The 18,888-nt window shown below is 43.8% G+C and overlaps 1 protein-coding gene across 2 annotated transcripts; it reads right to left on the reverse strand.

The window, feature by feature from the left end:
• Window positions 1-5,917: 5,917 nt before the first annotated feature.
• On the reverse strand, window positions 5,918-12,688 carry LOC110297659 (gastrula zinc finger protein XlCGF8.2DB-like). 2 transcript variants are annotated; one of them, XM_029479104.1, is made up of 6 exons: window positions 12,425-12,688; window positions 11,963-12,094; window positions 10,551-10,589; window positions 9,034-9,160; window positions 7,862-7,960; window positions 5,927-7,423 (listed from the first exon to the last, which is right to left on the reverse strand). In XM_029479104.1, the coding sequence occupies exons 4-6, from the start codon at window positions 9,065-9,067 to the stop codon at window positions 6,516-6,518; spliced, it is 1,041 nt and encodes a 346-aa protein (XP_029334964.1). In that variant the 5' UTR covers window positions 9,068-9,160; window positions 10,551-10,589; window positions 11,963-12,094; window positions 12,425-12,688; the 3' UTR covers window positions 5,927-6,515. The 2 variants fall into 2 exon arrangements, with proteins under 2 accessions (XP_021022206.1, XP_029334964.1); XM_021166547.2 differs by lacking the exon at window positions 11,963-12,094 and having other exon boundaries at window positions 5,918-7,423.
• Between the last annotated feature and the right edge of the window lie 6,200 nt (window positions 12,689-18,888).

Consider the following 18,888-nt stretch of genomic DNA (forward strand, 5'->3'; position numbering starts at 1 on the left):
GCGGCGGGTCACACAAGGATACCACAGACTTCAGACTTTGGTACCACCAGATCAAGGCTCTGCTCCTCTGGCAACTTCCTCTCCTGGACTGATAACCTGGACTCTGGAACTGGAAACTCAACCAGGAACTTTGAGGTAGTCTTTTGGCAGCAATGCTAAAAGTCCCGCCCAACACGGGTTGCAACAATGGAAGCATCCATTTTGATTGGCTGAGGTTCCCTCTGCCCCCCCCCCCCCCAATCAGTATTTTTCTGTATAGCCCTGGCTGTCCTGGCACTCACTCTGTAGACCAGGCTGGCCTCGAACTCAGAAACCTGCCTGCCTCTGCCTCCCAAGTGCTGGGATTAAAGGCGTGCTGAGGTTTTTTGTTGTTGTTGTTGTTTTTTTTTTGTTGTTTTTTAAGTTTCTCCATATGCCAGCCCTGGGTATACCACGCCCCATGGCAAACTTCATGGGTGTTTGTATGCCTGCTTTGTAAAATTTCTTAAATAAAACAGAGAAAGTATATGAAGTTAGGTGGGGGGGTGTGGGATCTGGGAGGAGCTGGTAGAGAGGAAAGAAATGACCAGTATATTGTATAAAAAAATAAAATTTTTTCAGTCAGTGAAAATAGGTGTCTTCGAGACTAAATATAGTGTCAATCAAATTTAGTGTGTTGCCTGCAGGTAATTCTTTTCAAAGTACCTGGATTGGTTGACCAGGTCTGCACAAACTGGTTTTATCCTGTATTAACCAGGATGGAAAGGCAGTAGAGGTGGAAATCTGAGCACCACAAGCGACCTGCTCAAGCCTTGGCTAGGGACTGCCAAGTTCTTCCACCTTGCTCTCCAAAAGAGCACCACTGCAGGAGCATGTCAGAATGAATATCAAGTGAATTCTGATTACTGACCTTATTTCTGGATTGTTCCAAGGCCTATGGAACACTGGGCCATAACTAATACAGAGATCCAGACTGGTGGTTTTGCAAGGGTGAACTTCAACTCAGCCACTCTTTAGGATTGGAGGGTGGGGATTTCTGGTCTACACTGAGGCCCTTAAAGACAAAGTTTCCTCTTCTTAGCTGCAAGGTTGGGGACTGTAATCTAAATTCCAGGTATAGGTGGAGAATTGATACTTTTTGTTGTTTTGGTTTGGTTTTTGAGCCTGGGTTTCTCTGTGTATCCCTGGCTGAGTGTGTGTGCCATCACTACCAAGCTGAGAAACTCCCTACTATGTAATATGTGTCCTTTCCTCCTTTTTAAAACGTTAATCCAGATTCTAGAGAAAGATGACTCAAAGATTAAAGGAGCTTGCTTGCTGCTCAGGCAGGGGACCCTCAGTTCCCATGGCAAATCCATTTCCAGGGCATCTGATGTCCTTTTCTGGTCTCCACAGAAACACATGACATACAGGTACCCAAGATGCATACACGGAAAATAAGTAAATCCTTTCCAGTGTTGATCCATCTGGATTTGTCAGTCACCTGCCCCATAGATCTTGCCTTCTTTTACCTAGAATTCTGAACCTCCATGAAATCTGAGCCCCCCTGACAGATTCTAAGATGAAGTGACTCTGAGTTCATCCTCCATAGACTACCTCCTTGAACTTTCACAGTTTACCTCAGGAAGTCTGAAGAGCCTTTCTTCTTACTGTTTTTTTGAGACGGGGTTTCCCTGTTGTAGCCCTGGCTAACCTGAAACTCATTTTGTAGACTAGGCTGAACTCAGAGATTGGACTGTTTCTGCCTTCTGGGTGGATCAAAGGCATGCACATACATCATTTTTAAGGTGTACCCTTAATTTTGTGCTTTTCTTGTCTTTCTGTGTGTATGTGCATCTGTTATTACTTTAAAATTTCAAGAGCATGTATGTTTGTTTTTGTCTTTATTTTGGGGGACCAGGTCCTCACTTTATAGCCCTGCCTAGGCCGGAACTCTACTAGGCTGGCTCTGAAACTGACAGATCTGCCAGCCTTTGCCTCCTGAATGCTGGGATTGAGGTGAGTGCCACCACACCTGGCTTTGTTTTGACTTCAGAACAAGTATCCAAGTCCATTTCCCTTCTTTGTCCTTTAGTGTTTTGTGACAGACTCCATTCTGCGTTCCCGTCTGGCCTTGGGCTCTTGATTCTCATACTTCAGTCTCCTGAGCCCCAGGATTGTATGCCTACCAGCGCCTCAGGACCCCTCCAGGGAGAATACAGCCATTACCACAATTTGGGAGCCGATTTTGAAACAAGCTTTATTTTCTCTCCAGTTAAAGAATTAAAAGGCAGGAAAAAGTCTTCAGCACTATAGGTAGCAGCAGGGAACATCTCAAACACAGCAGATATGAGCAGACAGCATCAGCCTGCAAGGAAGGTCTTTATTAGAGATGATGAAACACACTCATACAGCAAGCACACATCAAGAGGGAGACTATGGAAGTTGAAGCCCAGCCTCTCCTTGAGGGGTAGCTTTTTTTTTTTGAAACAGTAATATAGACATTTATTATCACTATTGATTGCTTTATGTTGTACACCGTCATGTGTGCTATGCTTTTACACACCTGGAAGTGTGGTTGCCTGGTTTACACCAACATGAGGGGTAGTTTTTAATTCCTTAAAAAAAGAAAAAAACTCTTTGAAGTGTTTTCTGTTATTTCCACCAGGTGAGACTAAGACCACTGCCACAATGTTTTTGAGCCAAATTTGAAGCATGCTTTATTAACTACTGGCCAGGATGATGGACACTGACTGGGTTCACACCAGGATGCCTGAAGTATGGCACCAAATTACATTAGTCAGAGGCTTATAAAGGTAAAATCCACAAAGATGTGTACTTCCTGCTTCATCAAATCAGGGCAAATATACACCAGGCCATACTTCCTGCCTACATATCTCCTGCCTATGTGTGATCACGCAGATCCTGTGCAAGTTGGGGCAACTGACCTTGTTTACAAAAGTGAAAACGTGACAGTCCCTAGCATTCCAGAAAGTTATGTGTCCTTGGGCAAGTGGGGCTTACAAGTTAGAGGCATTTTTGTTTTATAGGACTCAAGCACAGTAATTGAAACTTAAAATATCACTTTAGCCCACCCAGACACTCAGCTGTTTTCAGGTCTCAGCACTACCTTACCTTGATCTGTCAAGGAGGCAGAAATGTTTACGTCTTGACTGATCCAGGACATTGTGTGTAGGCGAACACCTTTAGTCCCAGCACTGTAACTGCAGAAGTAGGCAGAGGCCAGTGTACCTAGTGAATTCCAGGACAGTCAGGGCCATATAAAGAGACACTGTATCAAAACGAATGAATGAATAACTAGACTTTAATCAAATGCCAAATATTTTAAAGCAAATGCTAAACTCTCATAATATATTATTGTCCATTTGTGGATGAATATTGACTCAGTACTTTTTCAGCAAGTACTTGCTAGAAAACTAAGACTGGCTGTCCCTGAGAAGTCAGCTCTTTGTTTCAGCTAACTGCCAGGGGTACATTCCCGAGGAGGGAATTCTGCTAGGACCCTTCCAAAGGGACAGGAGATCATCTCTTTTCTGTGAAAGGTGAGGATCCGAGACACAAATAGGTTGCACTATCTGCATGACTAACCTTCATTTTGTCCACAGGGACTGAGCAGAACAGGCAATACCAACAGGCAGGTCTTCACACAGTCCAGAATCCTTACATTCTAGAAGAGTGGTTCTTAGCCTGTGGGTCATGACCCCCTTGCAGGTCTTAGATCAGATATCCGGCTTATCAGATACATTACAAATTCATAATAGTAGCAAAATGACAGTTATAAAGTAGCAATAGGTAATTTTATGGTTGGGGGGGTCACCATAACACGAGGAACTATATTAAAGGGTCGCAGCATTTGGTAGTTTGAAAGCCATTGTTCTAGAAACTCCAGTCCTGCAGTCACAGCAGCCAGTGACTTTGGCTCCTGGGGATCCAATTTCTGTTGCCCCTGGAGGCAAACATATACATATGCATGCCCACTCTTACTCATAAACACCAATGTAAATAAAAATAAAATCTATGGGTGGTTGGTGTACTTAAGTGCTTGTGAGATGGTTCAGGAGGTAAAGGTGCTGGCTACCAAGCCTGACAGTTTTCATGCTAGAAGATAAGCAATTTCTCTGACCTCCATTCCAAATTGTGAGCATATATAAACAAACAAAACAAAAAAAAAAATGTAAAGAGAGAAATTCTAAGAAATGAAAAAAAAAAATCGTGAAATGGAGTAGAAATTCAAAGCTCAAAGGCAATTTTCCCAGCACTGGTGAGGAAAAACAAAAACCAAAACCTGAGCAGATAAGACAAGCTGCAACCTCCAGCAGCTGCCAGGAGGAAACATAGGAGGCCATGCTTGAGTTTGAGTGGGGCTGGCATGTCCTTCTGCTGATGATCAGGAAGCAAGCTCATGTCGATAGGAGCTTTTTGCTGGAACGGACGTGGTTTGGAGAATAATGGCAAAAGACAACACATCAGAAACAGCACAACCTGTCTTTGGCCAGTAGTGGAAAGAAAGGGGAAATGTTTCTGAGAGGAAGGGAGCCTCTGGGTCTGGGTGTGGTTGCACAGGCCTTCAATGGTAGCACTTGATAGAGGCAGATGATCTCAGTGCATTCAAGGCCAGCCTGATCTACAAAGAGAGTTCCAGAACGGCCAGAGCTACATAGAAAAACCAAAAAAGAAGGGAGGCTCTGCGGGTTGCCTGAGGTAAATGATGGAAGTGTGGGGAGTAGACGACAGGTTCATAAGCTCAAACTCACCCCACCTTAGCCTCTCTCCAGGGGACTCAGAAAACAAACAAACCAAGCATGTAACAGGGTGGCTGAGATGGCTCAGAGCTTAAGGGAACCTGCTGTCCTAGTCCTCATCAGAGAGGCTTCATCCAGTAACTGATGGGAACAGATGCAGAGACCCACAGCCAAACATTAGGTGGAGCTTGGGGCATCCTGTGGAAGATGTAGAGGAAGGACTGTAAGAGCCAAAGGGGTAAGGACACCACACAACAGCCCATGAATCAGCTAATCTGGCTCATAGAGACTGAAGCAACTATCAGGGAGCCTCTCTGGGTCTGACTATATCTTCTGAATATACGTTATGGTTGTATAACTTTGTGTTCTCGTGGGACTCCCTCTGACACTTTTGCCTGCTTTTGGGGGTACTTTTCCTCCTACCAGATTGCCTTGTCTAGCCCCAAAATGAGGGTTTGTGCCTAGTCTTATTGTAACTTGTTATGCCACGTTTGGTTGATATCTCTAGGAGGCCTGGCTCTTTTCTGAAGGGAAACAGAGTGGATCTGGGGAAGAGAGATGGTGGAAGGAACAGAGAAGAGAGAGGGGAGGATAAACTTCAGTCTTGATGTAACATATGAAAGAAGAATAAATAACTTTCACCAAAAAAAAAAAAAAAAAAAAATGCCTGCTACCTTGCAGAGGACCTAGGTTCCATTCCCAGCATAGATAACTCATGTCCCAATGACTTCTTCAGGCACCACATGTGTACTCAAGACACACAAATACACACAGGTGAACACATAAAACATTTGGGCTATGCTTCAACATGAGAAGCACCATAGAGCTGTTCCCCATCAAAAATAGTGAAAATTGGGACTGGAGAGATGGCTCAGAGGTTAAGAGCACGTGCTACTCTTTTAGAGCACAGGGGTTTCCCTTGCATTGATACTGTGGTTCACAATCATTGGTACCTCGAGTTCCAGAAAAGCCTGTCTAGTTCTGATCTTTGTGGGCACCAAACAAAAATATGGTATACATACATAGACATATGTATATGGTAGACATACATATATGCAGCCAAATACTTAATACACAAAAATAATTATCTACTAAACAAAACAAAATAACCAAATAAGCAAGCAAGCAAACAAACAAAAAACCCAAACCTACTAAAACTCAGGAGCATAACAGAAAACCTCAAGAGTCATTAAAGATTCCAGAGAAGGAAAACACATTTATTCAGGGCACTGCAACACTTAGTAAAAAGAGAATTCATGTCTCATTATTAAACCACTCGGTTCCCCCGTCATCCAAACTCAGTAGCATGGAAACCCCTCTGCACTCTATGAAGTCAAGAACACATAGCTCAGTCTCACGTAGCTGTCAACTCCTGGGTAACAGAAAGATGACAGCAGTCCCCATCGTGTTCCAATATACCTACTAGAGGAGGAAGTTTCAGTGGCTGTGTCTCACAAAGGCCACTCTCAGAACTTCTCTAAGGTCAGGTTCAATCCTAGGGCTGAAGGTTTGCCAGCGGCTGAAGCTGCTCTCTACAATTTCTGCACCCAGAGACCTATGCAGGGTGTGCATGTTGTTTTCAGAAAACACTTATGGTCCGATCAGAGCCTATCCCAGAATCCAAGGGATGCATCCTAGTCCAGTGAATGCTCTACTTTTATGGGCTAGAGGTGTGGCTGGACTATGCCCACGTTTACTTTGAAGCATTGGACACTTCTTTTTCCCCCTGCTGAGATTTCAGGTGTGCATGGAGATGAATAAGGGACTTCTTCCCCTCATGGCTCTCCTATGGGTTTATCTAGCGTGAATCTTCCGGTGTTTGTACAGGCTAGAGCTACTGCAGTACACCTTGTCACACTCCCTGCATGCATACTGCTTTGCTACAACGTGCACTTTCATGTGTCTAATGAAGTTGTAGCTGGAATTGAAGACTCGTCCACACTCGTTGCACTTGAAAGGCTTGCCATGAACTGTTAGATGTTCAATGAGCTCGGAGTTTTGGGTGAAATACATGCCACATTCACCGCAGCTGAAAGGCTTCTCCGCAGTATGACTGTAGAAATGATTCAGAAGGCCCTCTCTGCTCCTGTACGATTTGCCACATTCACTACACTCAAAGGGCATTTCACCAGTATGAAATCGATAATGGACCTTAAGGCCTTCTTTGCTCCTGTACGATTTCCCACATTCAGTGCACTTAAAAGGCATTTCTCCTGTGTGGAGTCCCTGATGAGAAATAAGGGAGATATTATGCTTGAAGGCTTTGCCACACTCACTGCACCTATAAGGTTTCTCTCCAGTGTGCATTCTGAAATGCTTAATGAGAAAGGCTTTTTGGCTGAAGGACTTGCCACACTCGCTGCACTGAAAAGGCTTTTCTCCAGTGTGTATCTTCCAGTGCCGATTGAGGTGGGATATACTGGTAAAGATCTTGCCACAGTAAGTGCATTTGCAGTTCTTCTTCTCACTCTGAATGGCCTCTCCACTTTCAGTGTTCGTGGGGGTGTCCCCACCACTGGAAGTCACCTGATGCCTGAGAAGACCCGAGGAGGTCTGGAGGATCGTCACATTGTCCGTGCTTAGGAAGGGTGTCTCAGCACAGCACAGCATTTGCTGTTGCGGCGTGGATGAACTGACACCTCCTTCTGTGGACAGGCTTTGATTAAAGGGGGGTGTTTCACTCTCCACTTTGATCCAACAACCTGAATACAGAGAAATACTGATGAGTGGCATATAGACTGTCGAATGACAGACAGACAGATAGTACCTAATACTAATGGTGACCTGGGATTTCTCATGGAACAAAGGGTCTAATTCAGGGTGGATAGGGCCAGTTACCATGCTGAATTTTTCAAGTTCATAGGTCTAGGGACCTTAGGGGCAGCAAGAATCACAGGGAGGCATGCTAGGAACTGTAACACACTCCTCACCAATAACTTTCTGCAAGCCTCAGCTGCTGGAGATGCAGGACACGGTGCAGAACACTGTCTAGCCCCCTCAGACATGGTAACTGAAGAGCCTGCACTCAAGGACTGCCCTTGAGTGCATACTAACACAACAGTGTGCCCTAGAGTGCACACTAACACAATAGAGGAAAGCCTGTGTTTCAAAACGTTGCAAAAGGAACAGACAAAATGTACCTGTCCATAAACACGGAGTCAGGAATCTTAGTGCAGGCACAGAGAGATCTCCACAAGATTCCACCTGAGTTGAATCATGAATCCCAGAAAGTTCAAGTCCTAAAATAAAATGAGAAGTGAGCATTCCATGCAAGGACTGGCTGATCTCCAACCCATAATAATCCAATATGGAAGGAATCTCTTATGTCTGTTGGGAAGCTTCACCTGTGCAATAAAGCTATAAGCTAGACTGGGCAGATCCTGAGCTATTCTAAACTATATTCAAATCACAGGCCTCGTGTTACTTGTAGTTTGAGTCTTGTTCTGCTTGTGTTGTTGCAGGTGTGTCTTTAGGACAAGCTTCTCTTAGTCACATGCTCATGGTCCAACCTGCCTCATGGCGACCTTCTCTGTTGTCTTCCCCCTCCTTCCTTTCATAGTCTCTCTTGAGACCCCTCACTCGATTCTTAGTCCCTTCTTCTTCTCTTCTCTGCCCAGTCATAAGCCCCAGACATTTATTGGCCAATCAGGAATCATTAGGGAGCATTTTTTACAGTAAATCGGTTATACAGTGCCCCAAGATCAGGTTGTAGTCTGGACTGGGACACAGAACTCAGTTTGGGAATATACAGCACATAAGACTAACCTCAACAATACAAAGTAAAGACGCCCAATGAGAAAAATCCTCATAAGAGTGTCTTGTAAGAAAAACACCAAATAGTAAGCCCACCAGGGTCATAATTCCTAGCACACACAGACACAAGGCATGCCACCTAGATAGAGAGAGTAGTACCTGTCACAGAAATGCCAGGCATTTACAGTGTCATCAAATCAGGGAGAAATGACCACTGTTAAGACTCCTAACCCCTTAGTGGTGCAAATCATTAATCCCAGCACTTGGAAGGCAGAGACAGAAGGATCTCTGTGAATATTAGCCAGCTTGGTCAATATAGAGAGTTCTAGGAGACCTTGCCTTAACCCACCATCCAAACAAATATTGTCACCTCAAACTGATCCCTGTTTGCCTTTACTGTACTTAAGAGTGAAAAGGTAGTTGTGCAACAAGCCTATGTCTATAACCTGTATTTTCAGCTATAGGACAGTTGAGGAAAGACTGAGTGTTCATAGGGCAGCTTTACGATGTCTCCTGGTTTCTACCACAGTCGTGCTCTGACAAGACAGGAGGTCCTTACTCAGTGAAGACACCAGTGTGAAGATCTCCGTCATCACAGTCTGGTACAGGAGCCTTTGAGAGTCATCGAGCAGTGTCCATTCCTCCCAGGAGAAGTACACAGCCACATCCTCGAAGGACACGCAGCCCTGCACATGGGGAAAGTTGAATTTGTTTATATGAAGCTCCCTCATCGGGGACTCTACTTAGGTTCCTATCTCAGAGGGTCCCGCTAATCACTGTACTCAGCACTCAGCAATGGCAGCCAAGTGGACATGCTGGCTCAGTTACTTTTCTATTACTGTGAAGAGACACGATGACCAAGGCAATTTATAGAACAACAACAAATTTATTGGGGCTTACACTTCAGAGGCTGAGTCTGTAACTTTCATGGCAGGGAGCATGGCTACAGGCATACATGGCACTGGAGCAGTAGCTGAGAAATTAATTACATCATGATCTATAGGTAGCAAGCTAAGAGAGTTAACTGGAAATGACATGAGCTTTAAAAACATACAAGCCCACCTCCATCTTCTTCAACAAGGTCATATCCCATAATTCTCCCCAGACTTTTAACCAATGAGGACCAAGTATTCAAGTCTATGAGCCAATGTGGGGCATGTCCGTTTAAACCACCACAGCTGGAATCAATCCAAGCTAGAAGGCTGCCATGGAAAGTCCCTCCTTTCTATCAGGCTATCAGGGAATTTATCTGGGCTCCTCCCAATCACCTGTCTCACACAGACCACATTTGGGTCACTGTTGTCCACTCTGTCCCTGGCACAAAGGCCAGGAAGCCATCTGTACATGACCTCAGGGCACACACGTCAGTCTTCACACTGAGCCTCCATTGCCATCTCACTATGCAGACTCAGCCCTCAGCTGCTGTGCTACCACAATTCCTACCTTCCACTAAAGCCACCCAAACTCATGTATGCCTGAGCCTTTCTAATCATCCCCAACCCATCTCACTTCCAGGCCTGGTCTAATGTCATCACTGGAGCTTTAAGACCTTTGAATCTTCAGCCAATGGTTACCATAAAGGGAAGCCTAGCCATGTAATCCCTGCTGTGGATGTGGGGACCTTTCATTCTGAGCATGTGCCAGGGAAATCCAATGGAAGGTGTGTCTTAGTCAGGGTTTTACTGCTGTGAACAGACACCATGACTAAGGCAACTCTTATAAAGGACAACATTTAATTGAGGCTGGCTTACAGGTTCAGAGGTTCAGTCCATTATCACAGGGCAGGAGCATGGCAACATCCAGGCAGGCATGGTGCAGGAGGAGTTGAGAGTTCTACATCGTCATCTGAAGGATGCTAACAGAATACTGGCTTCCAGGAAGCTAGGGTGAGGGTCTTAAGCTCATGCCCACAGTGACACACCTATTCCAACAAGGCCACACCTCCTGGGCCAAGCATAAACAAACTATCACAGAAGGACAGAGAGAATACCAAGCACAGAGTCCCAGGACATCACCGTCCCTGAGGTCACTTATGTGTTAAGTGAGGAGTGTGATTCCTCGGCACCCTCCACTTACCTCTTCCTGGTTGGCAGGTTTCACTGAATACTGGGAAACCTGTCGAAAAACAAGGTTGTGAGTAATAAGCAAGAGTGTTGGTATCCCAAAGGTTCACCCAAGTCCCCTCTCATACATGCAGTNGGGTACCCCCAAGTACCCACTGGACTCTATCCCTTAATGGTGTCTCTTACTGGGTGACCTTGGACAAAGAATCAATCTCTTCAGTTTGTGACCTGAGGGTAAGCATGGCAGCCTGTCTCAGTTACTGCTTTGCTGTTGTGAAGAGGTACCATGGCCAAGGCAACTCGTACAAAAGCATTTAAGTAGGGCTTGCTTATAGTTTCATGGGGGTTAGTCCATATCATTATCATGGTGGGAAGACTGGTGTGGTACTGGCACAGTAGCTGATGTGAGCTTTGCGTCCTAATATAGATGCAGCAGGAAAGAGAGGGGTGGGGTTCGGGCAGAGAGACACACTAGCCTTGGCAAACTCGCCCAGCTACACACTTCCTTTAACAAGGCCACACCTCTTAGTTTTTCTCAAACAGTACCACTCCCTGGTGACTAAGCATTCAAATACATGAGCCTATGGAAATCATAATCATTAATACCATCACACAATCCTAGCTCAAAAGGAAAATGATTGTATCAAACTCAGTCCTATGTGTGAAGTACCCAGTACAGGTGTTTCCTATGCACATGACTAATGCTTGTGTCGAGAATTTCACAAACACACAATTGTTTCAGAATGTATAGGTTTATCTATATACAATTAGTTAAGAATTGGGAGGCAGGTGGTGGTGGCTTTCATCTTTAATCCTACACAGAAAAAGCCTGTCTCAAAAAACCAAAAAAGATGTCAGGCAGTGGTGGCACACTCCTTTAATCCCAGAACTAGAGAGGCAGAGACAGGTAGATCTTTGAGTTCGGGGCTAGCCTGATTTACAGAGAGAGTTCCAGGACAGTCAGGGCTACACAGAGAAACCCTGTCTCTATAAAAAGCCAAGGGGAAAATGAAAAAAAAAAAGTTATTGGGTAAGCATGGTGTGCATTCCTTTAACTGCAACACTTGGAAGGCAAAGGAAGGCAGATCTCTGAGACTGAGGCAAGCACTGGCTACATAGGCCAGCCAGACCTGAGTTCGAGGGGGAAAAATAGTTAACACAGCAGACTTTAGTTAAATGCTGAATGTTTTCACATAAGTAAGTAAGTAAATGAATGAATGGATAATAAAAGGGAAAGAAAGTACTACTTTAAAGTCAAATAGGCGGGAAGTGGGAGGTCCTGCCTTTAATCCAATCACTCTAAAGGATTGCAAGTTTGATTCTAGCCTCGTTTACATATGTCTCAAAAAAATTCAGATATTTGAAGACTAATCTCTACCTCTATGGTGTACAACCCTAACTGCTGCATTAGTCCACAGCATTTACCTAAGGATTCATAGATCTCTGTCTCCATCCACATAACTTCATCCTTGCTCAATATTCCCCCGGAGATGCTTGGGAAAGTTTGAATAGATCAAGTTTCACTTCTGTTCAAATCTTCCATGGCTACCAGTCTCTCTATAAACAAAAGTCAGGTCTTTAGGTGCACTGGGCCCTTTTCCCCTCATCTAAAACGCCAGTAGAGGTCACCCCAGGGCTCTGTCTCCGAGCTCAGGCCCGCCCACAAGCCTTGGGAGGTACAGTCCACCAGGCACTGTGAGTCAGAGGGGATGGCTTTAGCGATCTAGCACACAGATGTCAAAAAACATTATTTCGTCCACCCGCGCCCTACAGTCGGGGACATGAACGCCTGCCTACAGTCGGGGACATGAACGTCTGCCCTGTGGCTCCTGATCCAGATCCCAGCGCTCTAGAACTCAGGTAGGTGGGCGATCACTGTGCACTCACCTGGGGCAGGGCTCCACCCGCAGCCTCCACAATCACCATCGGGCTCCAGAGGATGGTGGGGCCCTGGGAAGTCGCCATCCGCACTCGAAGCCTGGATCAGATCACACGAGCTGTCTCAAACCTCAGATCCGTCTCTGTGACGGAGCACAAACGCTTTTAACATGCCGGCTTTCCTGCCATGGCCAAAGCAGATGACACCAGTTTTCTGTGAGCCATACTGACGGGTCCAGGAAGTTACAAAGAACCTCCAGCACGCAAAGCCAAAAGTCCCGCCCAACGGTTCTTGTCTTCGCTGAAATGCCCATTTTCATTGGCTGAGTTTCATGCAATGTTTTCTGGGCAATGTAGTTCAGACAGGAGCAAATTTCTGCGAGCTGGACACAACTGCCCTGCTTGATGAGACCAAGTTTCAGTGGATTTCTTGGCACTGGTGTGGAGACTATTTTCTCCACACTGTTTTCTACCTTAGGTGAGTTAGATGTGGATTAGAAATAGTAGAGGCTGAGCTACAAGGCCAGGCTTGCTGAAACTCTTTCAAATTACAGAACTGCAGGCAGAGGTAGGTAGATTTCTGTGTTTTAGAAGCTAGGATGTCATAGTGTGTTCCAGGCCAGACAGGGCTACAAAGTGAAACCTTGTTTTATTTGATGTCTAGAAATACATGAGACGGGCAAAGTTGAATTTTGCATTTGAGACATTTGCCTTGTGTGAAATGATACGTGCCAAGTTCGTGGGCTAATAAATACAGAAATGGTGACCATGGAAGAGGGGAAAAGGACCTGTTTGGATTGGATTCAAAGATTCCTTCATCACAGGACTCTAGATTCAGACGCTTCTCACACCACTATGGAGTCGTCAGGATGAACGCTTCTATTGTGCTAAGAGAAAATTAAGGGAAGATCGGGATTCAGTTTAGGAAACTTTGCTGTACTCCTCCCACCCCCCAAGACTGCTCCGGGAAATGCGAACACCGGCATATCTGTAATCATGACAGTGTCCGCAGAAGTCCTGTTAATTTCATGCATATCGCTTTTACACGTTCCCCTTCTGCAACTGTCCCGGTCTCCCATGGTACACGTTGTCTGAACTACATTACCCAGAAGAGATGGCGCATACACCTTTAATTCCAGCACTTGAGAGGCAGAGACAAATGGATCTTGGCGTTCAAGGCTAACTTGCTCTACAGAGAGCAATTTCCAGTACTACACAAGAAACCCTTTTACTAAAAGAAAAACAAAGTTGGAAGGTAGGAGAGGAGATAGGTTTTGTCTTCTGACATCTGGACAAGTCTGAAATCTGCTGCCTTAGTGTGACTGATTCTAAGCCTTAGGTAGGAATGCCTCTACTCATGTGCCTCTCAGGTCAGCTGGGTCAGTTGGACTGCAAACTCTTGATGAGTTGATACATGATCCCTGGCCTACTGATGTTACAGAACCCCGGGGTCCGGATAATGAGCCCAGGCACAGGGCTGATGTCCCTGATAGCAATCCAGTCCTAGAAGGTTGTGGTTTTAATTTTTACTCTCCTGAAGATTGTATCTACTTTCTGTGCCGATACTGCTCCTGTAAACATGTGAACATTACTAAAATACTCCAGACTTTCTTCAAGCAATGTGGCTAGCACCAGCTCCACAAAGTGGTACCATCAAGATGGACAAGGATTCTTTGTCCAAGGAAAGTGACCTCTCAACAGAACAGAGGGGCAATAGTCAAATGTAGCCTGTTCTCTGCCCAAAGGCTGAAATAGCATCTAGTGCTTTTAACTGCTCAGCAATCACTCCAGCCCTTCTTGGGTTTTGATTTTTCCTTTTGCTACCTGTTGAGTCAAGCCAGGACAACAAGTGACAAAACAACAAGTTCCAATGACTAAATTGAAGTCTCCTATGTTACATATATTAAATATCCTGTCACATTGATGAGAAAGGTAACTGATACAGCTTTCATAGCTATCAGCCCTTCTTTAGAACTGTTTGTATCCCAAGGGTCCTTTTTCCTTTCTTCTCTCTCTCTCCCTTCCTTCTGTCCCCTCTCTTCCTTCCTTCCTTCCTTCCTCCCTCCCTCCTTCCTTCCTTCCTTCCTTCCTTCCTTCCTCCCTCCCTCCCTTCCTCCTTCCCTCTCTCCCTACTTTCTTTTTCTTTTCCTTCTTTCCTTCTTTCCTTCTTTCCTTCTTTCCTTCTTTCCTTCTTTCCTTCTTTCCTTCTTTCCTTCCTTCCTTCCTTCCTTCCTTCCTTCCTTCCTTCCTTCCTTCCTTCCTTCCTTCTTGAAATAGGGTATTTTTATATGTCCTTGGCTGCCTGTGAACTATATGAAAATCCACAGGCTGGCCTCGAAACCAGAGCTCTGTCTTCCTCTGCCTCCCAAGTTCTGGGGATGAAAGCTTGAGCCACATTGTCCCTCCATACGTGGTATTTTCATTTACATTGGACTTTAAGAATTTTTAGATTTTCCTCCTGACTTTTTCTTTGCATACTTTGTAGATTTTAGTTTTACTTGACTGTTACATGAGTAGATACAAGTAATAATTTTGATTGTTTTGTATTTTTGAAAATACCTTTTATGGTGGGAGTAGTGGTGTACATCTTTAATCCCAGGGCTTGGGAGGCAGAGGTAGGTGGAACTTTGTGAGTTCCAGGCCAGCCAGGGCTGTTGCAGAGAACCCTGTCTTAAAACAAAACAAAGCAAAGCAAAACAAAACAAAACGACATCAATTATATTCTACAATGTGATTTATGTCAGAAAAAGCTTCATGGTCCTCTGAGAATAAGTCTTCAATAGTAGTTGCTTTAAATAAATATTATTATTTTAAAATTGTAATATGTATAGGTGTCTTGTATATTTATGTATATATGTATATGTGTATCTCTCTCTCTCTCTCTCCATATATATATATATATATATATATATATATATATATATGCACCACCCCTATCTGTCCAGCCCATTTATCCATTTATAATAGTCTGGAAATCTCTTGCAATTTAATTCTTCACTTAATTTTTTTTTTAAATCTAGGTGACTGCTCTCTTCTGATGATAATGAGTTATTGAAGTCACTCTAATTTATTTATTTGTTCATGTCTATCTATGTTTATCTTAGAAAATAAAGGACCCTAATTGGTATCTAAATCTCTATCTATCTACTACCTCCAAATTCTTAACACATTGTTCCTCTTATTAATATGTTGTAGCATGTTTTATCTTATCCAATCTTAGGTAAAGTGTAATTTATCAGAAGGAAGATTTAACTGCTCATGGTTAAGTTTTGTCTTCCATGCAGTTTGTATCTTTCATTGTTTTCCTTTCAATTTATTTGCTAGAGACCTTATTTATTGAGGACAAAAATGAGTGAGACTGTGCTTTCAACCCAAGCAATTAGGCTTTGGCTTATAACTAGAGAACTTAGATGGTTGGTAGACAGGTTAATTACTGGGGACTATTTGTTGAGTCTGGTAATTTTGTTGGGTGTTTATGTTTAGTTTGTTTGTTGATTTCTTTCTCCTCTTATTTCTTTTCTGGGATTTCCTGATTTCATGATGGGACATGATTGACTCCATCCTGGTTCTTTTTAAATTCATGCTCATCTCCTCCTCCTCCTCCCCCTCCCCCTCCTCCTCCTCTTCCACCTCCTCTTCCTCCTCCTCCTTCTCTTCCTCCTTCTCCTCCCTCTTCTCATCCTCCTTCTCCTCCCTCTTCTTATCCTCCTTCTCCTTCTTTTTCTTTTGTAGTGTTTCAAGACAGGGTTTCTCTGTGTAGGCCCGGGTATCCTGGAACTCGCTCTGTAGACCCCACAGGCCTCAAACTCACATAGATCAGCCTGTCTCTGTCTCCCAAGTGCTGGGACTCAAGGTGTGTGTCATCACCACCTGGCCTGTATTTTTTCTTATACACTCATGATTAAGAATACCTTTCTTCAAACAGAGAATATACATGCAAATCTATAATCCCAGAATTTGGGGTTTGAAGGAGGATTATGTGTTCAAGACCATCTCCAATCTGAACTACAATAGATGAGGCTTCAAAACATCAACTGTTGCAGGAGCTAAGATGGCTCAGCAGGGAAAGGTACTCATGGCCAAGCTTGACAAGCTGAGTTCAGTCCTCAAGACCCAAAAGTGGAAAGAGAGATCTGACTCCAACACCCACATGCACACTATGGTTTGCATGTGCCACCCACCCTCATGCAAATTTGATAAATAAGATGTAAGTGTGGGTACAGTTCTTTAAGTGTCTTCTGCATGCTGGATTGATAGTCACAAGGTGCCTTGGCTTGTGCTTATGCCAACATGCGTTTAATTGTTTCCACATGAAGCTTAAGAGTTGAAACGGATGGATATTTAGTCTTGGTTAATAGTATTTCACTTTGTAATTTCTAAATTTAGACGATGGTGTGTCACAGGGATTCTTCTCTTGACACTTAAGGTTCTTAACACCTTCTGTGCTTGAATGTCCATTTTTTCCCTTAGCTCTGTGAAATCATATGCTACCATTTCATTGGATGGCTTTTGTAGTCCTATAGACTTCTCTTTTTGTTAACTTGTTTGAGGATTTAATAATTCTATGTACATGAGTGTTTTGTCTGCACTTGTGGATGTGTGTGTGCCTTCTGTGCTGCCTTGTGGATGGTGGGTGCTGGAAAGTGAACCTAAGTCCTCTATAAGAACAGTGAGTTATCTTAACTGTTGAGCCATCTCTCTAGCCCACCCTAGGCTTTATTCCAAGTCTTCTTTCTACCCTTGGTATTGATAGGTTTGGGCTCTTATGTCCCATAATTGATTAAGACTGTAATAATGCTTGATTTTGCTTTAGGTGGTTTTTTGCCTGGATTTTAGTTGGATTTTTGTATGAGACAGGGTCTTAGTATGCATTGCTGGCTGGTCTGGAACTCACTATGTAGACCATATTGGTATATAACTCACAAAGATCTACTTGCCTCTGTCTCCCAAGGGATGGCTTGCATAACCTCACATTGACCCTGTCCCATTTTCATTTTTTAAAGACAGGTTTTTATGAATTAGGCTGGCCTCCATCTTGTAGCTCAGGATAACTTTGGAAGTTCCTAGCCACCTGCCTCCCTGACCAGAATGTGTGGCCACCACCTCTTGATTATATGCTGCTGAGAATCAAACCCAGGGCCATGTGCATGCTATGCAAGCACTCTACCAATTGAACCCAACCTTACTACCCTCATGTTTTGACCTCACCATTATGTTGGCCTTTTCAAAAGGAGTTTCACAGCTTGAGAGATGGCTCAGCAACTAAGAGTATGTTTTGTTCTTACAGAGGAGAAAGTGGAGTTTCAGTGCCTATCTGAAGTCTTCCAACGACTTTTATTGGATGTCTGTGTGTCTGTCTATGCACATGCCTTTCCATACCACTGACTGATACACATACCATCTAGCTTATGCAGACCTTTGACCATATATTTAAAATATTAAAGTATAATATTTTGCACATGTACTTTGTTAATGAAGTCAAATGAATTCCTCTTCAGATCTCAGTGGCTCTGCTGGCTTTTTGATGTACTGACATACCTTAGTGTATGCTTTATTTCTCTTCTATTTTATTTTTTCTTTAAAACATCATGAGGCCAGCTTGTGACTAGACTTAATTCACCAATGTCTCATTTTCATTTGCTATCACATGATCCACTTGCTGTGTCTGGGAAGCATTCAACTGCAGGTAAAGTCCAGTGTATACCAGGCGAAGATACAAGGCCACCATTATCTTACATCACACCAAAGGCCTCTCCAGTATGCCCTGCACTTCAGTCTGGGAAAGTATGAATGGGCAGAAGTCTGTGCAGACACTACAAGATCCTATGTCACATGCCTCTGTTTATAGGCATAATCATACTCCTTATAGTAGGTATGAATGTGGTCTTACCTTCATCGTTAGAGAATTCTCACCTTTTTAGAGAAAAGATACTAAATCAGCAGGTTGACAGAAATGCCTATGCCTCCTCAAGAGATCAAAGGAAACAGCTGTGCATGCTAGCACAGACGCAATCTCAGTTTTCATGAGACTGAGAAAGGAGACACAAGAGTTTGAGGACATCTTGGGGTCAACAGTGAGCTTCCATAAAAGAAAAAACAAAACCCATAGACTTTGGTATTTTTCTCAGAAATACCCCAAACTTTCAAAACAGATTCAGAAAACAAGTTTTTCTCCTTTCATGATACATCCCAGCACTCTGGCCTCTTAGGTTAAATAGGATGGAAGTGTGGGTGAAGTTTCTCCACATTCTCTTTCTCTGTATGTGGGGATGGGGCATTCATACTCTGAGGCACTGGGATTCACTTTGTAGACCAGGCTGCACTTGAACTCACAGATCCACCTGTCTGTGTCTCCTGAGTACTTGGACTGAAGACAAGTGCCCCCACTTCCCAGCTTGGAAACCACAATTTCTTTTTGCTTGTTTGTTTGTGTTTTGAATAAGCACACATATAAATAAAAATTGAAAAGTAAA

The sequence above is a fragment of the Mus caroli genome, chromosome 7, assembly GCF_900094665.2.
Source record: "Mus caroli chromosome 7, CAROLI_EIJ_v1.1, whole genome shotgun sequence".
Lineage (NCBI taxonomy): Eukaryota > Metazoa > Chordata > Mammalia > Rodentia > Muridae > Mus > Mus caroli.